The sequence below is a fragment of the Ursus arctos genome, unplaced genomic scaffold (genome assembly GCF_023065955.2).
Source record: "Ursus arctos isolate Adak ecotype North America unplaced genomic scaffold, UrsArc2.0 scaffold_2, whole genome shotgun sequence".
Lineage (NCBI taxonomy): Eukaryota > Metazoa > Chordata > Mammalia > Carnivora > Ursidae > Ursus > Ursus arctos.
The window spans coordinates 66,107,397-66,126,992 of record NW_026622874.1 but is presented as its reverse complement, the minus strand read 5'-3'; the positions used below and the strand labels follow the sequence as shown (position 1 = coordinate 66,126,992).

The following is a 19,596-nucleotide window of genomic DNA, read 5'->3' as shown; positions in this document are numbered from 1 at the left end:
AGAACCAGGCCTTGGTGTCACGAAGAACCCCCCTGCAGAGAAGGGACAGACTGCCGATGAGAGCTGAGCCTGCATGGATGTTGGAACACATGTGCCCCGTGAAGGGATCCAGACAAAAGGGAGCATGTGGCCGCTGTGTGCTGCCATTCTTCTAGACAACGCACCCTAGCCACTAGCGACAGTGGGGTGGAGAGGACCGGACAGAGGGCTTCCGGAGGGGCACAAGGAAATGTTGGAGTGACAGATGCATTTCTTGTCTTGGCTGAGGCAACGGTTTCACGGGTATGGACGTATCACAGAAGTCGTTACCGTCTGTGCTTTAATGATGAGTAGTGTCTGCTGTGTCACACTTGGGTCAAGCTGCTTCTAGGAAAGCACTTCACGTGCCTTCCTCCAAGGGAACTAGACGTTTAGGACCAGAGGAGAAGGGCTTGGGCAGAGCCATGATGGTTGTGGGCTCCTGCCTAGGCCACTGTCACTTGGGTCTCAGTGAGGACCGGGCTCTGGGGAGGGGCAGGAGCCGTTGCGTGGCCATGTGTCATGGGTGTTCTCGCCTGGCCTGGCTGCTGGCTCCTCGGGTGCACGTCCGCGACAGCCCTGGCAGCGTCTGAGCTCAGGTCACCCCTTCCCCTTGGTTTTGTGGAGGTGAAGTGAGCGACACTGACGCGTTGCTGTGTTTCTAGTATAAATCATTATTTGTCTTGCCGAAATAGCTGTTAGTTAAATTGATCTCTTTCATAAGCTAATGTGTCGTTTAGGACTCTGTGATCTCACAGGCTAAGATTCGAATGGCCTTATTTCCAGTTGTTTTTATCAAGCCTCTGTTCTCCCATAAAGCCTGGCCACATGCTGCCGACAAGTCAGAGTGGAAGCTGCTTGTCATGACCTGGCCATGGTCATGTGGTCCCTGCAGACCACACCAGATGAGCGTCTGCGAAGTGGTGCCTGTGCCTGAGTCCGCTTCCAGTGATGGCTTGTTTCCTGACCTGCTTTCCAGCCTCCTCCTTGGGCATGTGTCCATACCACCACCCCGTCCCCAGGAGGCCCAGGAGGGCTCCCACAGGAAGGTGCGCTCGATGTAACTAGAATCCTTGGTGGGGCGGCCTTGTACTCTCACCGACTCATGACATGATCAAGAAGAGCCTCTAGGACCAGCACAGAGGGTGAGGGGGGCGCGGGCGACACAGGCTGCCACTCATGGAATGAGTATGCCCCTGGGGTGGAAGGGAGAGCCCAGGGAGCAGAGTCAGTGCTACTGTAAGAGAGCTGTGTGGTGACAGGTGGCGGCTGCACTCCGGTGAGCCCAGCGTAGGTGCAGACGCGTGGGAACCCGGTGGTGTATGCCTGAAACTCATCTAAGGTTGTGTGTCAACTCTACTTAAATATAAGAAAAGATTTAAAAATATATGTACAGGGGCACCTGGGTGGCTCGTTTGGTTGAGTGTCCGACTCTTGGTTTTGGCTGAGGTCACGATCTCAAGGTCGTGGGATCGAGCCCCAGAGCGTGGGACTCTGCGCTCAGCAGACTCTCTCCCTCTCTCCTTCCCTGCTCACCCACACACTCTCTCTCTCCCCCCAGAAAATATATACGTATAAACATTTAAAGAGTTTGTTTATTCATTTTAGAGAGAGAGCGCGTGGGCGAGCGGGAGGGGCAGAGAGAGAAAATCTCAAGCAGACTCTATACTGAGTGTGGAGCCCGACTCGGAGCTTGATGCCACGACCTGAGGTCATGACCCGAGCCGAAACCAAGAGCTGGACGCTTAACCAACCGACTGAGCCACTCAGGCACCCCGTCATTAATTTTTTATATCCTTAAGTGGATTTAACAGTATTGTCTTCAAGTGTTTGATGAGAAAAGCCTGATTTCCAGGCGTGTGGTTTTATAAGCCTGAAGTCTCTTGAATTTATGGGTGTATTTAAAAATTTTTTTATTTTTAAAGATTCTATTTATTTATTTGACAGAAAGAGAGAGAGAGAGAGCACAAGCAGGGGAAGCGGCAGGCAGAGGCAGAGGGAGAAGCAGACTCTCCGCTGAGCAGGGAGGCCGATGTGGGGCTCGATCCCGAGACCCCGAGATCATGACCTGAGCTGAACGCAGACTCCTCACGACTGAGCCCCCCAGGCACCCCTAATGGGTGTATTTAAGGGATGTTGTGGAATGCCTTCAAGCTTGAGCTCTTTCTAAATTTCTATTTTATTTTTATTTACTTTTTAAGTAAATAAGTAAGCTCTTCGCCCCAGTGTGGAGCTTGAACTCATGACCTGGAGACGGAGAACCACATGCTCTCCCCGCTGAGCCAGCCAGGCACTCCTGGGGTTGTCTTCTCACTTTGCAGAAATCACTTCAGGCATTTGTTCCTTTTGGTTAGTTGAGTTAAAATTACCTGATGTCAGGGGGCACCTGGGTGGCTCAGTTGGTTGGACATCATAATCCTGGGCCCTGGGATCGAGTCCCGCACCTGGCTCCTTGCTCGGTGGGGAACCTGCTTCTCCCTCTGCCTGCCGCTCCCCCTGCTTGTGTGCGCACGCCCTCTCTCTCTCTCTCTCTGAAAAATATATAATTAAAAAAATATTACCTGATGTGGGGCACCTGGCTGGCTTAGTCATTAGAGCATGCCACTGTTGATGTTGGAGTCCTGAGTTTGAGCCCCACGTTGGATGTAGAACTTTCTTAAGAGAGACAGATAAAAAGAAGCAGTTTATTTTGGGGCGCCTGGGTGGCACAGCGGTTAAGCGTCTGCCTTCGGCTCAGGGCGTGATCCCAGCGTTCTGGGATCGAGCCCCACATCAGGCTCCTCCGCTATGAGCCTGCTTCTTCCTCTCCCACTCCCCCTGCTTATTCGCTCTCTCGCTGGCTGTCTCTATCTCTGTCGAATAAATAAATAAAATCTTTAAAAAAAAAAAGAAGAAGCAAGCTTAGAATGAGCTGATGGGGTCTGTGAGCGCACTCAGGCAAATGTGCCCACCTTTGCAGTCTGCCAGGTGTCTTTAGGGGTGGAGACCATTTTCATTAACTCTTAGTAGAAAGTCACAGGGGAGGCCTGAGAGTATTTAGGGCCAGAGAGTGGCGCTCTGCAGGGAGACGTGAGCTGTGCGCAGGGAGAGGAGCCCACAGGTGTAGACAGCAGCGTCACCAGAGGTGGAGGAGACGGCCGTGCGAATCGGTACGGGTAGGTCACAGGATGGCCAGAGGCGACCGGAAGTAACGCTGACCGTGGCCCAGGCGCCAGCGAACATGTGTGCCCAGAGACGGTGCGTTGCTGCGCAGTCGCCTGGAGGTGAGGGGGGCGCGGTCGGCCCTCCAGGCCTCTCCAGGGCGGCCTTGGTGTCCTGTGGGCCCTGGGCCCCAGCGAGGCCTGCACCTGCGTGTTCGAGTGACAGGTCAGAACCCCGAAGGCTGCCCTGGGCAGAGTGCGCTGGCGAGGACGTGAGCTGCGGCAGGGGGGAGGCGGCTTATCTCCGCCCCACAGCAAGCGGGTGGGGTGACGGTGGCCCGGCGGTCTGTCCGCACTGGTGCTCTCCGTGTCGTCTGTGAGCTGCCTGAGTGGAGGGACAGACGGCGAATCCTGGGACACTGGCCGCCTCCTCGTGGTGGCCTCCCTGAGGTCGGCGCACAGACTCGACTGCGGCGCTCTGGCTCGGGCTTGTCCCTCAGCGCAGCAAGGACAGGGGAGCCGCGCAGGGGGCAGGTTTAGTCAGAGCGAGGCAACGGCAAGCTGGCAACCAGGCCGCCTCCTTGGCCCTTCCTGCCGTCAGCCAGCTTTTCCATTTAATAAAAGAGATGACAACCTCCTTCTTCTCTTTCTTTCCTTCTAGAGAGAGAGAGTGAGCGAGTGCAGGGCTTGGCGCGGGGCTGGATCTCACGACCCTGAGATCATGCCCTGAGCCTAAATCGAGAGTCGGTTGCTTAACTGACAGCCACCCAGATGCCCCCAAGAGATGACCGCTTTAAAGTGGGAACACTTTCCCTGCCTCCAGTCCCTGGTCTGTCCCGTGTGGCGGCCCGCTCTCCTGTGTCTGCTGTCTTCCAGGCCAGGCCACCCCACCTCACTCTATCCCCTGCTTCGACTTATACGAGTGGCCGCATCGCCCTCTCCCCAGACTCTTTGGTGAGGCCCTCTGCACTGAGAACCAAGAGTGAAGCCCCCAGTGTAGTCCCGGCTTGGGGGGCCTGGCCGGGCTTTGCCTTCCGACTTTCTCATCCTCCCGCCTGCATTTTCTTCAGCGTCTCACAGGCCCCGGCACGAGGTATGTAACTTGCCTCTCCTCCGTCTCCTTGTCTCGGGACAAGTGTACGGGGAGCACACATTCTGATCTGTCGTATCTGTAAGTAGACGACCGTGTCGCATACTGTGAGAACCAAGTGAGCGCCCTTGTTTGGAGAGGAGAGCCCGGGTTGGAGCAGCGCACGAAAGCTCACTCCGCTCTCCTCTTTCTGCTCTTCAGTTTTATCGCTCCTTCCCAGAGATTCTGTATCTCTTCGGTTTTCTACACACTTTTTAAAAGCACAGAAGCAGAAACCCAATCCCCACGTCTCTCCTGGCATCGTTCCAGGAGCACTGTGGTCTCCTAGAGTGAGGCCCTGACTTGCTCCCGCCTGCCAGTGTGCGTGGGCCTGTGAGGCCTGCGGGTTCTTCTGTCTCTGCTTTTGCAGGCGAGGACCCCCGGCACGGCCACAGGACTAGCAGAAGGAAGAGTGGGGCAGGTCCTGCTGAAAGTGGGGACGAATGTGCTGGTTAGGCAGAGTGGAGCGCTAACCAGGACCCGGGTCCAAGCTGTAGCTGCCTTCACGCAGGCATCTTGGTGTGAGCGGGGCGTGCGGAGGAGGAAGCCAGCATTGGTCACTGTTTGCACAATGACAGGTCTTCTGCCTCTCCTTATACCATGAGGAGTTTGAGGGAAGAGACATGGGGGAAGGTGCTCACAGCCCCTGCTTCCTACCTACCTGACCAAAGGCCAGACTTGGTGCTTTGGGGGCCGAGGTCTCCTGACCAGCCCTCTGCTGAAACAGCTGTGGCCGGGTACACGCCTGGGGTCTGCCTCTGAGTGACGGCAGGGGGGTGAGGTGTGCGAGGGCGGGGGAGACAGGCCGGCTGTGAGGGGTCTCCGTGGAGGTGAGTGACGGGAGCCTGGGGTTCATATGTTGTTCTCTCCCCCGTTACACAAGTAAACATTTCTTAGGGTCAAAACTGTGTTCAAGAGCTGATGAGACTAAGCGTACAGAGGAAAATCCAACGAGCAAACTACCAGGGAGGATCTCTAGCTCTGAGGTCAAATTTGGGCCTTTCTTTTGTCAGCGCGTAGGGCTGGGGGCACAAATCCCAGCCTCGGACCAGGGCTGCTTCTGCACTGGGCCAGGTGACCCGGAAGCAGGGACTCAAAGCCAGAGTCACCCCAGGAGCACGGGCCTCAGACTGGTGCGCGTGATTCTGGCATCTGGCAGAAGGCACTTCGTCCAAACCCACAGCTACTCCTGCAGAAAACTCTCTAACAATGGCCAGTCCGCAGCTACAGGCGGCCGGAGACGCAGAGTGGGAGCCACCGGAAGCAGACGCCAGAGTAAGCCTCGGCAGAGCTCCAGACGTGGGGTGTCGGACAGCTTGTAAAACGGAAGCTCTCTCAAGCCCAGGAATTGGTGGTTCACCTGACAGGCCCTCCAGACGACAGCAGAGGGAGCAGCGATGTGGCGACTTGCAAGCAGCCAAATAGGTCTTGTAGGGCAGTGCCGTGTGATGGCGCACGCCGCCGCACCGTTGCGAGGGCCCCTGCTGCGCGGCCCGCATTCCTAAGGAGCTGCGGTTTTAATTCCTGTAATTATGATCACACAGAAGTAGCGTGTGTGGCTCGTGGTCACCATAGAGGGTGGTTTAAGAAGTTAGGGTATGCAAGCCAAAATGAAAATCCCGCGGATAGACTTAAAGATGAGTCCACTGGAGGACGCGCTGGAAGCAGTGATCCACAGGGCAGCGAGGCAGAGCAGGAGGGGACCCCGACGCCTTCACACGGACAACAGGCAGTCAACTCAGGAGGAAACAACCTTCGAGAAGCAGCCACAGGTCTGACAGTGTGCAGTGACAGGCAGTAATGGCCAGTGGGGCTCTGTGCACCATTCCAGAGGGGACTCACGACGACGGGGGAAGGCCCAAAGTGCTCAAGGGTCAGTGTGAGCAAAGGACTGATAAACACGTGGGTGACCAGTCATGTTTCGGGCTTCAGAACACACCCACACGGGGAATTCCATTCCAGGCAGCAGCAGCTTGCCAGCCAGAGACACGTAAATGCTGCCACGCTGCCTCGAGGTCCTAAATCGCACGGAAGGAGAGGCCGGGGCATCAGCAGACTTCAGATTCGGTATCTATGGCAGTGGAGCTCATACACTGACACACTTGTGTATGTGGTGTAGACGTGCTTGAGCTAGTTGGGTGTCGGTATTGCAAAGGGACAAGTCTGGACATAGGAGTGACTTTGCTAGGGGCAGGGCTTGTGGCGTATGTGGCCCTGAGCACACTGCCAAGGTCAGGAAGTGGGGGTCAGGTACAAAGGGCTGGTTTACTGTCTCTGTGCCAGGCGCCGCTGAGGGCACCACCAAGGAAACAGAGCTGGGATGGGGAGGTCAGAGCAGGAGCTCATGTGACGTCCTTGACCCATTAGCCATGAGGCCCACCTGTCGCTCAGCTGACCAGAGACCTCCGGACTTGCTTAGGGAAGGCAGTGTGGAGACGTTGGGGCCTGGTCCCCGACCTTCCCTCCAGACCGACGTGAGTGCGAGAGGCCAGGGGGCCAGCCCTTCAGCCTGAGCGCTTTTCTGCCATGCCGAGTGGACATGTAAGGCATTATCTTTGTGTCGGAGCAAACAGGGACATGACGGAAAGGACAGTGCAGCAGGTGCCTGATTTCTGAGTAAAAGATCACGAGACTCTCACTCGAGGGCGCTTGACAGAGGAGGCTGAAAGCAGCGTCCCGGTGAGGCAAGGGCGCAGATGAAGGGTGTAGGTAGTCGGGCGGTGGAGAGGTCTCATCGACAGCCTGGGTGCAGTGCAAGTGGGGTGATGTCTTTCTCATCCAGAGGATTTCTAGACGGCACGAGGTCTCACGCGTCTGGTGTCAGATAATCAGGGCAAACCTGCTGCTGAGAAGAGCTAAAATATTGAGGACTTTTTTTTATTTTTTATTTTTATTTTATTTACTTTTTTTAGAGAGAAGGAGGAGCGGGGGGGTTGGGGAGAGAATTTTTTAAAAAATCTGATTGAGGGGCGCCTGGGTGGCTCAGTCGGTTGAGCGACTGCCTTTGGCTGGAGTCATGATCCTGGAGTCCCAGGATGGAGTCCTGCATCTCCCTCTCCCACTCCCCCTGCTCGTGCTCTCTCTCAGATAAATAAATAAATAAAATCTTTAAAAAAAAAAATCTGAGTGAAGGCGGGGCGCTTGTGTGGCTCGGTCAGTTGCACGTCCAGCTCTCGGTTTTGGCTCAGGTTGGGATCTCCGGGTCCTGAGATCGAGCCCCACGTCGCGCCCTGCGCTCAGCGTGGAGTCTGCTTGTCCCTCTCCCTCCCCCTGCTTGTGCAGGTGCCCTCTCCCTCTCTCTCTCAAATAAATAAAATCTTAGAAAAACCAAACCAGAACAAAAACTTTTTGTAGCTAACCAAGCAGGGTGGAGCGGCAGCCACATTGAGGGGGAGGGGCCTGGAGAGTGAGCCGGGGAGCACGGCTGGCTTTTGGGCTCCAGCTGGCCCGGGCCCGCCCAGGAGGGAGCTATCCCACCTCCGAGCAGGTGCAGTCTTGGAAGTACACAGGCCCTCCACGCGTCTGCAGCCCGTCGCAGCAGCTCTCCGTTCCTGACACGCGGTTACGGTGCTGGGGGTTCCTGGTGCCCCAGCTGCATGCCGTGTCACATGCACGTGCTCTGGAGAGGAATGGGTCATCCGGGGCTGCCCGTGTAGAAGGATTTTCACACACACTGTCTGGTCCTCCATCCACAATAGCCAGATACCTTATGAAGAGTAGCCATGTGCTCAGGGATGTAAGACAATAGGATTTAAAAAAATGAGGGAAAACCACGGAGATCCAGATAATGCAGGTAACGGACACCGTCTTGGTGAAAGTCTCTGGACTGGGGCAGGGGATGCCAGAGAGCGAGGGAGTGTTCGTAGGCTGACAGAGCCGTGCCAGGGATGAGCAGAGAAGAAAGTAACGTATTCTAATCCACGGGATGGAGTAACAGTCCGAGAGTCTACACAGATGTAACTAAAGGCAGGTGGAGAGAACGTGTTTGTGGTGGTGGTGGTTGTTTAAGATTTTATTTATTTGAGAGAGGGGGAGAGCACAGAGGCAGAGGGAAGAAGCAGACTCCCCGCTGAGCAGGGAGCCCGATGCGGGACTCGATCCCAGGACCCTGGGATCCTGACCTGAGCCGAAGGCAGATGCTTCACCGAGGGAGCCACCCAGGCACCCCAACATGTTCCTTACAGTGGAACGCCAGTGACGAAATACGATCTAATGAAGGAGCTAGAAAATCTTTGGTTGGTAACAGAATTTGCATGTAATCTCAGAGTAGCTCCCCACAAATTACCTATTAATTACAAAATAAAACTAATAGAGTGGAAAAAGTTGGCAGGCACTTGGTTTGCTACCAGTATTGGGACCAAACAACCTAAATGTTCTTGGTGTGATTCAGCATCATTTCTGTGATGCTCCTGCCGAAAAATGAGCACCGTGGATCTCACCGTGGGGACCACGAGCTGCGCTGTGCGGTACCTGGCCTCGGCTCCTGCGAGTGTCCTACCGCCAAGGGGAAGACTGGTGAGAGGCGGCGGGAGACACAGGACCGTCCTAGGAAAGTGGAACAACTCTAAAAGCCATCACTGGGACAGCGAAACCAGTCTTCGTCCTCTGGGGTAGCAGCTCTGTCTGACCAGTGTCGGACACCTGCTGCCCTTGTTCCGCGGCCTGTCCGGGCTCAGCGTGGGGAGCAGCGCCCCAGTGAGTGGCCTGGGCACTAGCAGTGGGGCAGTCCCCATGAGCCAGCGCGAGGACCTGTGTGGCGGCACGCGGGCTGGTACCTCACCGCCCCCCACGGAGCAGGCCACGTTCCCCAGGGCCCAGGGGGCCAGGCCTCTCTTTCAGACCCTGCCTCCCATTCTCTCAGACACACCGTCAGTGCAGTTGCTGGATCCAGCTGCTGTCCTAGGTTCTGGTTCCACAGCGGCTGTCCCATTATATGTTCCCACCGGCAGCACACAAGCGTTCTAGAGAAACAGATTTCCAACCCAGTGAAAATATCTCTGGAGAGTGAAGGAGATGAGGACAGCCAGCTGCCACCCCTGCCCCTTCCCAAAGGAGACCATTCAAAAGAGCGAGCTGTCAGGTCGAGACTCCCTGATGGACATACGCAGGTAACACTAGGGGACCGTCCACGGGACAAAACAATACTAACAGTGTCCTGTGGGTGTAAGGCGTTTACAGAGTTAAAACACAGGATACCGACAGCACATGAGTGTACGGGGGAAGTGAACGGAATTAATTCTGACCTTGTGTTGGGGGGCGGGGGGGCGGTCTTTGATATGTCAGGGCACCTGTTGTGACCGTCACAGGAACCACTAAAAGCGTAAAAGGGTTATTTTGTTAGAGGAGATGGAAAATAAAAATTATCCCCAAAGAAGGCAAGAAAGAACAGAAGAGTATGGAGCAGAAGGCCAACAGAAAGCAAGTAATGAGACGGTGGACGACCCCCTCTGTCAGTGATCACACACGGTGCAGCGGGGTCAAAGGCTGCAATGTGAAGAGAAAGTTGTCCAGCAGGATCTTAAAAAGGCTAGCTTTTACAAAAGACACACGGATAAAAAAATATATCCAGTTAAACGTCAAAAGAAGGAGACCCAGCGTTCTGCAAACAGCAGCCAAAGAGAAGGGAACGCACAGGTAGGACGTGTTCCTGGTCAGGCCTGTTCGGGTCGGTTCCGTCGAGGTTTTATTCGGAGAACTTGAAAGGTACAGAGAAGTCAGGCGGCACCTGAGGAATTGGCTACGTTTGCTGTGCCCATGCGTGTGCGTGCACACACGTGCACACACATGTGCACACACACACTCCCCGTCTCCGGTTCCTGGCTGGCTTGTGGGGACAGTTTCCCCCACTGACATTTCCTCTCACAGGTCACTGGCCGGGACTTCGTCGTGTCAGCCGGCAGTGAAGGCCCAGGGCCCTAACGGTCCTCGTCCCAAGGGCCAGCTCTACTGTCTGGAAGGTTAAAAAGGGAAGCGTAACCAGTAGCTCCTCGATCTTTCTGGTCTCTCTGGTTGGCGCTTTCTTTTTCTCTCCCGTTTATCGTCTGAGCTTGGAGCCCATGTACACCGTGGGCTTTGCTCTGTACTGGAGGCTGCAGAAAATTAAGAAACTCTGTTTTTCTTGCTTTTTGCCTTAAAGATGGACGTTTTATTTTTTAAAGTTTTATTTATTTAAGTAATCTCTATACCCAATGTGGAGTTTGAACTCACCACGCTGAGGTCAGGAGTCGCATGCCAGCCGGGAGCCCCAAAGATGGACTCTCTTTATCCATGTGAAAGGCACGCCGGGACCTGTCTGGGGAGGAAAGTGGAAGTCCTGCTGGACCTGGTTCCTGCCGCGTGGGGGAAGGGCAGAGGCCAGTGTGGGCAGGTGCGGGGCTCCGGGCCTCTGCCCTTCCCAGCATGGTCTGTGGGCTGGGGCTTTCCTGCCAGGGTCCTTTTTTCTCTTTAATTTGAAGATTTTTTTCTCGTTTGACCAAACGGGTATTTATAGAAAGTTACCAAAGTTTAATGTTTTTTAGATGAAACAGGGAAACGAAAAAGCAGTTTATTTAGCACTTAGCCTGGGATCAGAATTTCAGTAGTGGTTTTTATGGTGACAGTGTTGCTGGTTTTATTTTTTCAAGTACGGAAGAGGAATAACAGTGTCATTTAAAAATAATATTTTATGATGCGGGCACCTGGCTGGCTCCGTTGGTAGAGTGAGCGACTCTTGATCTCCAGGTCGTGAGTTCAAGCCCCACGTTGGGACTAGAGCTTACTTTAAAAAATAAAGTAAAAATAAAATAAAAATGAAATTGTGTGATATTGCAGCTCACTTTGTTTTGTCAGGTTCATGTCATCTTAATCTGGACGAGGAGGTGTAAACAAACATGGGACCAGGGCCCGGCCGTCCGTGTCACTGTGCACATTCCCACCCTTCCTGCAAGCCTTTGGACAGACTCTGTTCCTAAGAGCCTTCGCGACCCTGCCTTGGCCGTCCTTTGGCTGGAACTTGTTTGTGGCCCCAGGGAGGTGTCAGGCTGCGGTGGGTGGATCAGGAAGAGCGTGGGTGCTGTGGGACTGTGACTGGATCCTCTCTGGCTTGGGGACGTGGAGCTGGTGGGTAAGTTATGGGTCTGTGTCGCTGGCCACCCCTGTGGCCTCACTGGCTGGAATGGGAGGACCACGTGGCTAGCACTCTTCTGGTCTGCTTCCCCCAAGACCGTGGATGCTCAGACGCCCCGGGAGCGTTGGGCCTCTCTCCCAGCTGCGGTGCCTGACCCGGCCCAGCCCTGCACATCCTGCGTGATGGGTGTTCAGGATACTGAGGTGCCTGGTCCCGAGTCGTGTTTAAGCGTCTTTTCTCGTTGTGTGCATGGTTAGAATTGGGGCTTCCAGAAAGTTCTTTCAGTCGGGTGACAGTCGTCCACAAGGGCTTCTGTCAGCTTAGAAGCAGTCTCGTCTCCCCTCCTTCTGCATTGAGGGTACTGGCGTCTGAGGGTTGGGCTGACACCCCAGGTCCCCCACCCTTGGTGCTGGCTGTTGTTCACACGTGTGACAAGCGTTTGGGTCCTGTTATCAGAACTGAGGCTGGAGCTCAAGGAGGGACTGTGTCCCGGGCCTAGTGTACAAATCACTGAGCACTTGACATGGGTACCCCACCCACCGGGAAGGCTTGCCGAGCCCCCATCGTGCCGTAGGCATCAGGGAACCTTCTGTCGTTTGTCCCTTGGCCTACGACCTATGTGTCGCTACGCGAGGACAGTCTTGGAGAGAGGAGGCGGCGTTGGAGCACGCTGTGGTGACGTGGCGGTGGGGGCGGGGTGGCGCGTAGACAGGACGAGCGCAGCCTGCAGAAGGAGGCGCATGGAGGGATGACGAAGACTGGCGTCGAGGGTGCTAGCAGCCGACTCTCTATTTTGACGCAAGGGAATGAGGTGGATTTATACACCCACGATTTTAGGTAAAGTTCTAAATTAAAAAAAAAAAACACCAAACTATTGGAGCATTTGAAGAAAAATAAAAGAATGTATTTTTAATCTTGGAATGAGAAAGGCCTGCCTACTAAGATACAAAAAAATCTATGAAGGAAAAGATTGGTCAGTCTGATTTCATAGAAATGAAAACCTTTATGTGACCAAAATCAATCTAAACAAAGTTAGAAAAGTAACATTTAGGGAGAAAGTATTTTTCGCATATGTAGCTAGAAGTTAATAGTAAGAATATTTAAAGGCTTCGGTAGACTCTGGGAAGCTCCTAACATCCCAGTGGAAAATAGACGAAAGGTGTGAGCAGGTGACTGACAGAGGACAGGACGTAAGTGGTGCGCGAACGGCCTCCCTGTCATCTCGGGGAGACACAGACTGAAACCCGGTGGCATGTGCTGGCGAACCTGTGTGTGGTCCCAGTGCCTGAAAGGTGAAGCAAGTGACCAGAAGGCAGCGTGACATCCTTTCCCCCTCCTGTCTCGCACCTTCCGTCCCGTGACCGTTCTCGGACGTGTGCACGAGAGTCCTGGCCGCCTGGACCTCCGGTGTCCATGCACGCTTGCAGGAAGCACGTGAGGTCGTGGGCTCCGGTGTTGGTGCTGCTCCCTGTGAGGTGGGGCTTCCTTTGCAGCAAATAAGCCTGCACACAGCGCTCTTGAGAAGACAAGCAGGGCAGCGTGTCCCGTTGCAGTTAGGTGCGTAGAAACGCAAATCCAGATGGTGGCCTGTGTGCTCACTCGGGTGGCTGTCTAAATGCACAGGAAAGCTCTGGAAGACGCCCAGGGCTTCAGCGATCCGTCTGGGGAAAGCAGCGGGCCGCAGGCAGGACGGAGACACTGGCCCTCTGTGCTGTCTCTTCCAGAGGGTTTGCGTGCGTGGTTCATGAATCAGGACGTCTCAGTGACAAAGTGGGCAAGCGTGACGTGCTGCTGGGCTGCCGCTGATGTTTGCTCCCTCTTCACAGGTGCGGGTCCTGGCGGGAGCCTGTCAACCCCTACTATGTCAGCTCCGGCTACGCCCTCGCCCCGGCCACCAGTGCCAACGACAGCGAGCAGCAGAGCCTGTCCAGCGACGCGGACAGCCTGTCCCTCACCGACAGCAGCGTGTGAGTCCCCTCCCCTCAGTGCATCCTGGGCCATTCCCAGTGGGGGCTTTGTCTTCCCGGAAACGTTGTGTGGCCCCCCAGCTGGTGCACAGACAGGCTGCACTGCCCGAAGGATCGTTCCACACGCTGAGTTTACAGTAGCTGCTTCCCTCTGAGGCCAAGGCTGCTGGGACCTTGGAAGGACGGGAAGACCGTTGGGGGGGACTTACTTTAAAGATGGGTGGCTGAGCAGAGCGGGCGGCGGCAGTGGCGCTCCCCCCAGCCCTCCCCACCAAGGATATTTGCTGTGCAGGGGTCCCTCTTTGTCAGTGCCCTCCTGTCACTGTTCCAGATCTAGTCCCTGTCACATACTCTGCGTAGGAGATGGGACGACGGGAGCCAGAGGGGAGCTGGTACGGCCGGTTCTGTGCCGGCCCCAGTGCCCGGAGGACTGAGGGATAGCTGCTGGGGCTGCATGTGTCCGAGAGGCCTCGGCAGCTGTCTGGAGCCACCAGGAACCTCAGCGTCCTTCAGTGGCCACAGTGGACCTTATTCTTCCATTGTGCTCTCCAGGGAAGCCCTCCCTTTGTGGGAAAGTACATATTTTCTGACACTCCACTTTGCTTTTTGGCGGGTGGCTTTTTTGGGACCCAAATGCACATCAAAAGTTTGATGGTGTAAAACACTCTATGGTTATATCAGGGCGTGGGCCTACCAGCCTGCCAAGGTCACCTGGGGTCATGGCTGCCATGAATGCCAGATTTACCCTAGTTTCAGTCAACTGACTGCCACTGATAGGTCCCTGGCCAAGGTGGGGGAGGGGGGTGCGGCTGGGGGCGGAACCCCAGCGCTCTCCACCACCGTTGGGGCCAGAAGGAAGCCTTTGGCGGGGACAGTGAGCAGGTGTGGGGCACCCTCCACCTCCACCCCAGGACTGCAGGGGGTGGGAGTGGCAGCTGTCAGCCGGCCACCAGGGGTTTCTCCCCTAGCCAGCTTGTTTCTTCATGTGAAAGAACAGGGTTCCTAAACCCGTCTTTCCGTAGGAAGCATGTCTTAAAACTGTGGTCCCGCTTCCTGTAGCATTTGCCTAGTTCGTGCCTCTTCTTTGCCTGTGTCCACGTGTTCCTCCGACCATGCCCGTGGTGTGCAGTCACGGCCAGCGTGCGCCGTTTCCGGGCCACAGCAGCCAGCCCCCATCACTGCACGTCTGGGACACCTTCTCTTTTTCTCTTTGGTGACCGACCACGTGGTGGTGACATCAGGAGACGGGTCTCTCTCGATCGTCTCATCCTTTGTGTCACACCTTTAAGATAAAGTGTTGACTGTGTTTAGTAACTTCTTACTTGAAATGACCGTGGTCTCAGCAGGACCCGCCACGACCCACACGCGCAGTTGACAGCTTGGGATGGGCATTTGTAGCATTCGGTTTCCTCTTCCCTGAAACTGGCTACTACAATGAAGATTAATTTGCCAGCACAATTTTTCTTGAAAAGTCTCTTAATTCTCTCTAAGAGAAGGACACGTATTTGCTAAAGAAAAGAACTAAAGATTTTAAAATATTTTTTTCCCAATATTCTATTCATCTTGGTTTACGCTAAGACTCAGAAAGTAGGAATAGTCGATTCGGAATGTTAAGATATCGGAATATGTATCAGAGGCAAAAAGTAGGATTGCGTGTTTCATCTGCAGTATTTCTACTGGGCGCAGCTGCCCTCAGCACGTCAACCACACAGTGAAAACGGTGGCGTGGCTTACTGGACTTTGGACGTGGGTGTCCAAGGACAGCGTCCGATCTGCAGAGGCCTGTGGAATTTTTAAGTGCTGGTCAAAGCATGTGAGAAACAAACAGTCTGATGGCTCAGGACACCTGAACAAAACTGTAGGGCCATGTAAAGATGTTTCAAATGCATTTGACTCACCTGTTCCTTGACAGGTGAGCCCCTTAAGTGCCCCTGCCGGACTGCTGAGCCAATAACACTGCACACCCAGCTGGTGCCCTGACAGCCAGGGATACTAAGGCAGTGACAGGAGAGACAGACTGTCCCAGGCTTTCCACCTCGCCCTGAACCAGAGTGCACCCTTTCCAGCTAGACAGGGGCTCTGAGGCATGGGATTGAAGAGGAGAACGTGACATTCCTGCCTGCCTACAATGCCACTGAGCTGGCGGGGGGGGGGGCTGCCCGGGACGTGGGTCAGGGCACGCTGGGCACCATGTGCTGGTACCATGGGCAACTGCCCAACACTTACTAAAGTGAGATCAGCATTGTGGCCGCACTTGTGAACCCTGCTGTCGAGTAAGAGCAGCCCTGCTGTGACAGTGCCCCAGCCCCATCCCCCCACCGGCCCCCGGCCCCCACCCCCTTCCGCTCGAGCCGCTCTGGGGAAGGAGGCCAGGGGACTCAGATCTCGACGGCACCCACTGCAGACCAAGGAGGTCCACGTCTTCCGACAGCCAGACGATCAAGAGCCTCATCCCTTCCAGCTGTCAGAGTCGGCAGGCCACCTCAGAGTCCTTCGTGACAAGGAGATAGGGACCCAGAGAAGCCACCCTCTCTCAGCATCCCGCTCTGGCGGGCATCGTCATGGCCTTTGGGCTCCTGTTAGCCACTGTGCTTCCCAGAGTAGCTTGCTTGCTTTATCTATTTATTTTAAAGATTTTATTTCTTTATTTGACAGAGAGAGAGAGCACAGGTGGGGGGAGGAGCTGCAGGCAGAGAGAGAAGCAGGCTTCCTGCTGAGCAGGGAGCCCGATGTGGGGCTTGGTCCCAGGGTCCCAGGATCATGACCTGAGCCCAAGGCAGACGCTTAACCTACTGAGCCACCCAGGCGCCCCTAAATAAATAAATCTTTTAAAAAAAAAAAAAAAAGGAGAAACCATTCTTAGCTATGAAGCCGTGGAAAGCAGGCCGTGCAGTGTTGTGTGTGCACTCACACCGGGCTGTCTGTCTTCTGGACAGGGATGGAATCCCACCGTACAGGATCCGCAAGCAGCACCGCCGGGAGATGCAGGAGAGTGTCCAGGTCAACGGGCGGGTGCCTCTACCTCACATTCCTGTAAGTTCCCGCGGCATAGCCATCCCCTCCCCATCAGTGAGGTTGGGGCTCACCAGCCCTCTTGGACCGTACCCGTCCCTTCTCCCTACCGCACCTGGCCGCTGTGGCACTGGGCAATGGGAAAGACACTTGCCTGGGTTCCTGCGGGTTCAGCTCACATCCAGGCACAGGACGTGGTCGCACGCGGTCACACCCTGCAGGCTGGAGGGGGCCGCACGGGCGGCTTAAAGGTCCAGCCTGCACAGTCCCTTCAGAGGAGCAAGGAGTGCCTGGTGCAGCACGTGCCAGGCAGTCCTCACCCATCTTGTTAAATGAGGTGCTTCTCCTTGAGGTGGGAGGGCGGCTCTGAGCCCATCACTGGCTTGATGCCCCGGCCCGGCCCCTGCACGGGCCTCCTGACTGTGGCTGCATCGTCGGGAGGCCTGGCGGCGACATTTAGTGACCCCAGTCCCAAGTTACTGTGAGCAAGTTCTGTGGAAGCCGCCTCTGCTTCGCCTCTTAGGGTGAACGCGGTGAGGTGACTGGTTCTCCTGACTGTGGGCGCTGGGCAGCCTGTCTCCACCCGCAGAGTTCCCCTGTGGGTGAGGGAGGGAGTAGCTTTCCTTATTTTGGCACACTGTCTGAACGGGAGAACTTGTCAGGAAAGAGAAGGAAAGCTTACGGTTGCCTCCAGCCCGTTGGCGGCTGTGAGCACCCGTGGGCGGTTTGCTCTGCAGGGTCACTGCAGACCCGTCTGTAGTCAGGCTCCTCATTGGTCTTCTAGCTCTTTCAGATACTTAATTTTCAAACAAGAATCGTGATGGTTGACGGTTGAGAAGAAACGATGTGGGTGTGCTCTTACTTACCAGCATTCTGTCACCTCCCAGCCAGCCCTCCGCACGGCCCACATGTGGCCTCAACTAGGCACTGACGGTGTGTGTGTGGGGAGCGTATGTGTGCGAGTGCACTGGTGCGTGTGCGTGCTGCCGGCGACCGCTTGGGGCTCCCTCTCAGGGAGCGCCAGCCTGGCTCCTGCTGTCTGGAGCAGCCTGGGCCTGAGCCCAGACAGGTGCCTGCGCCTGCCATCACCTCACTGTGTGGTACAGCCCGCGTCTCTCAGCTCTGCTCAGTGGACACTTAAACTCAGAACTGGCTGTGAGCAGGGGAAGCAGAAGGGGCATCCCATGTCCCCGAAAGGAAGGGAGTGAGTGGACACAGGAGCCACGCAGAGGCGCTCCCTCCCCCTGGCTCAGCTGGGCGTCCGCGTTCATGGTGGGGCAGGAGAAGTCTGCGTCTCTGCTAGCACAACAGACAAGGAGCGTGTGCTGGGGAGCAGGACACTGATGCCAACCCCGATCGTCCCTCAGGAAGTATTTGCTCACCGTGGGAAGAAGCGACAGACGGAGCCGCCCCCGTCAGGACAGAGAGGAGGGCCTGGCGCCCCCCAGGGGCCTTTTGCTAGGGATGTCACCAGGACACGGCCCAACTTAAGGGCCGTTGTGCACAAGAACTGGCTTCAGAATTGTAGAAGTCACCGGGTCATGAGAGTCCAGGGGAGACAGGAGTGCAGGGATACAGCCCTGCTGAGCACCACAGGCCTCAGTGGGGCAGGAGGAAAAGCAGTGTGGGGCCCTCGTGGCCTTAGGGTCTGGGGTGCTGCCTCAGAAAACCCTCCCGTGTAGGACACCTGCCAACAAATGCCTGCTGATGGGACATCAAATAGGTAGCTCACTCTCAGAGTATTCGGGAATGGCGTTCTTACAACTTCTGTGCAGCAGCTCTCTTTCCTCTTTTCTTTTGTTTTCTTTTCTTTTCTTTTCTTTTCTCTTTTCTTTTCCTCTCCTCTCCTCTCCTCTCCTCTCCTCTCCTCTCCTCTCCTCTCCTCTCCTCTCCTCTCCTCTCCTCTCCTTTCTTTCATTTGACAGAGAGACAGACAGCCAGCGAGAGAGGGAACACAGGTAGGGGGAGTGGGAGAGGAAGAAGCAGGCTCCCAGCAGAGGAGCCCGATGTGGGGCTCGATCCCATAACCCCGGGATCACTCCCTGGGCCAAAGGCAGATGCCCAACTACTAAGCCACCCAGGGCCCGCCCTTCCTTCCTTCCTTCCTTCCTCTTTTTCTTTTTCTTTTTCTTTTTCTTTTTCTTTTTCTTTTTCTTTCTTTCTCTTTCTTTCTTTCTTTCTTTCTTTCTTTCTTTCTTTCTTTCTTTCTTTCCTTCCTTCCTTCCTTCCTTCCTTCCTTCCTTCCTTTTTTTTTTTTTAAAGATTTTATTTATTTATCTGACAGAGATAGAGACAGCCAGCAAGAGAGGGAACACAAGCAGGAGGAGTGGGAGAGGAAGAAGCAGGCTCATAGCAGAGGAGCCTGATGTGGGGCTCGATCCCATAACGCCAGGATCACGCCCTGAGCCGAAGGCAGACGTTTAACCGCTGTGCCACCCAGGCGCCCCCTTTCTTTCTTTTTTTTAAGATTTATTTTTTTTTTAGAGAGAAGGAGAGTGCATGTGCGAGCAGAGGGAGAGGGAGAAGCCGACTGCCTGCTGAGCAGGGAGCCCGACACACAGGGTTCAATCCCAGGACCCCAGGATCATGACCTGAGCTGAAGTCAGATGTTTAACCAACTGAGCCACCCAGGCGCCTCTCAAAATAAACAATACAGACCTGGAAAGACTTCTCAGAATGCAGCACGAAGAGAATCAGGAAGACTCAAGAGTGAGAGGTGTCCTTGGGGTAATGTTCCAGAATCGAGGAAAGCGAGGAGTCCTCAGGTCCTGAAAGATCCTAGGCAAGTCAGCATGAAGATAGAGCCGAGAAAGTCAGTGGCATGGCAGCGAGAGCCTGGCCTTACTGTGCAGTGTGGACAGTGCTGTGGGCTCACAGGCTTCCTGCGTCAGTTGCCCAAGCCCTACAGGGTGGCTGGCCCTGGGGAACCATCCAGCGAAAGCAGGAGGTCTGGTGTGTTCCTGAGAGAAGCGGGTGACCTCGAGCCGTGGTTGCCTTCTGGGGAAGGTTTAACGAGCCCTGGTCTTGGAGCTCTTCACTCATTCACGGGAACAGACCATGGCTGGAGTGGACTGGGCATGGCCAGGCGGTTAATGCAGACAGGGAGCCAGAGGTCAGTGGCCTCCTCACTTGGCTGGGCTTTGTCTCTGGTCCAGTGGGAGAAGAAGCCCTTGATTACGTGCTTATCTGTGGTGTGGGGAGCTTCTTGGCCTCTGGGGGGCCCCG

The 19,596-nt window shown here is 55.3% G+C and overlaps 1 protein-coding gene across 3 annotated transcripts in view; it reads left to right on the top strand.

Moving 5' to 3' along the window:
• AXIN1 (axin 1) overlaps positions 1-19,596 on the top strand; it is a 58,317-nt gene that overhangs the window by 23,118 nt on the left and 15,603 nt on the right. For all 3 annotated transcript variants that reach the window (XM_057315202.1, XM_057315201.1, XM_044379059.3), the window contains exons 3-4: positions 13,219-13,359; positions 16,296-16,392. In XM_057315202.1, coding sequence (XP_057171185.1) covers positions 13,219-13,359; positions 16,296-16,392 — 238 coding nt within the window. The remainder of the gene's footprint in view (positions 1-13,218; positions 13,360-16,295; positions 16,393-19,596) is intronic.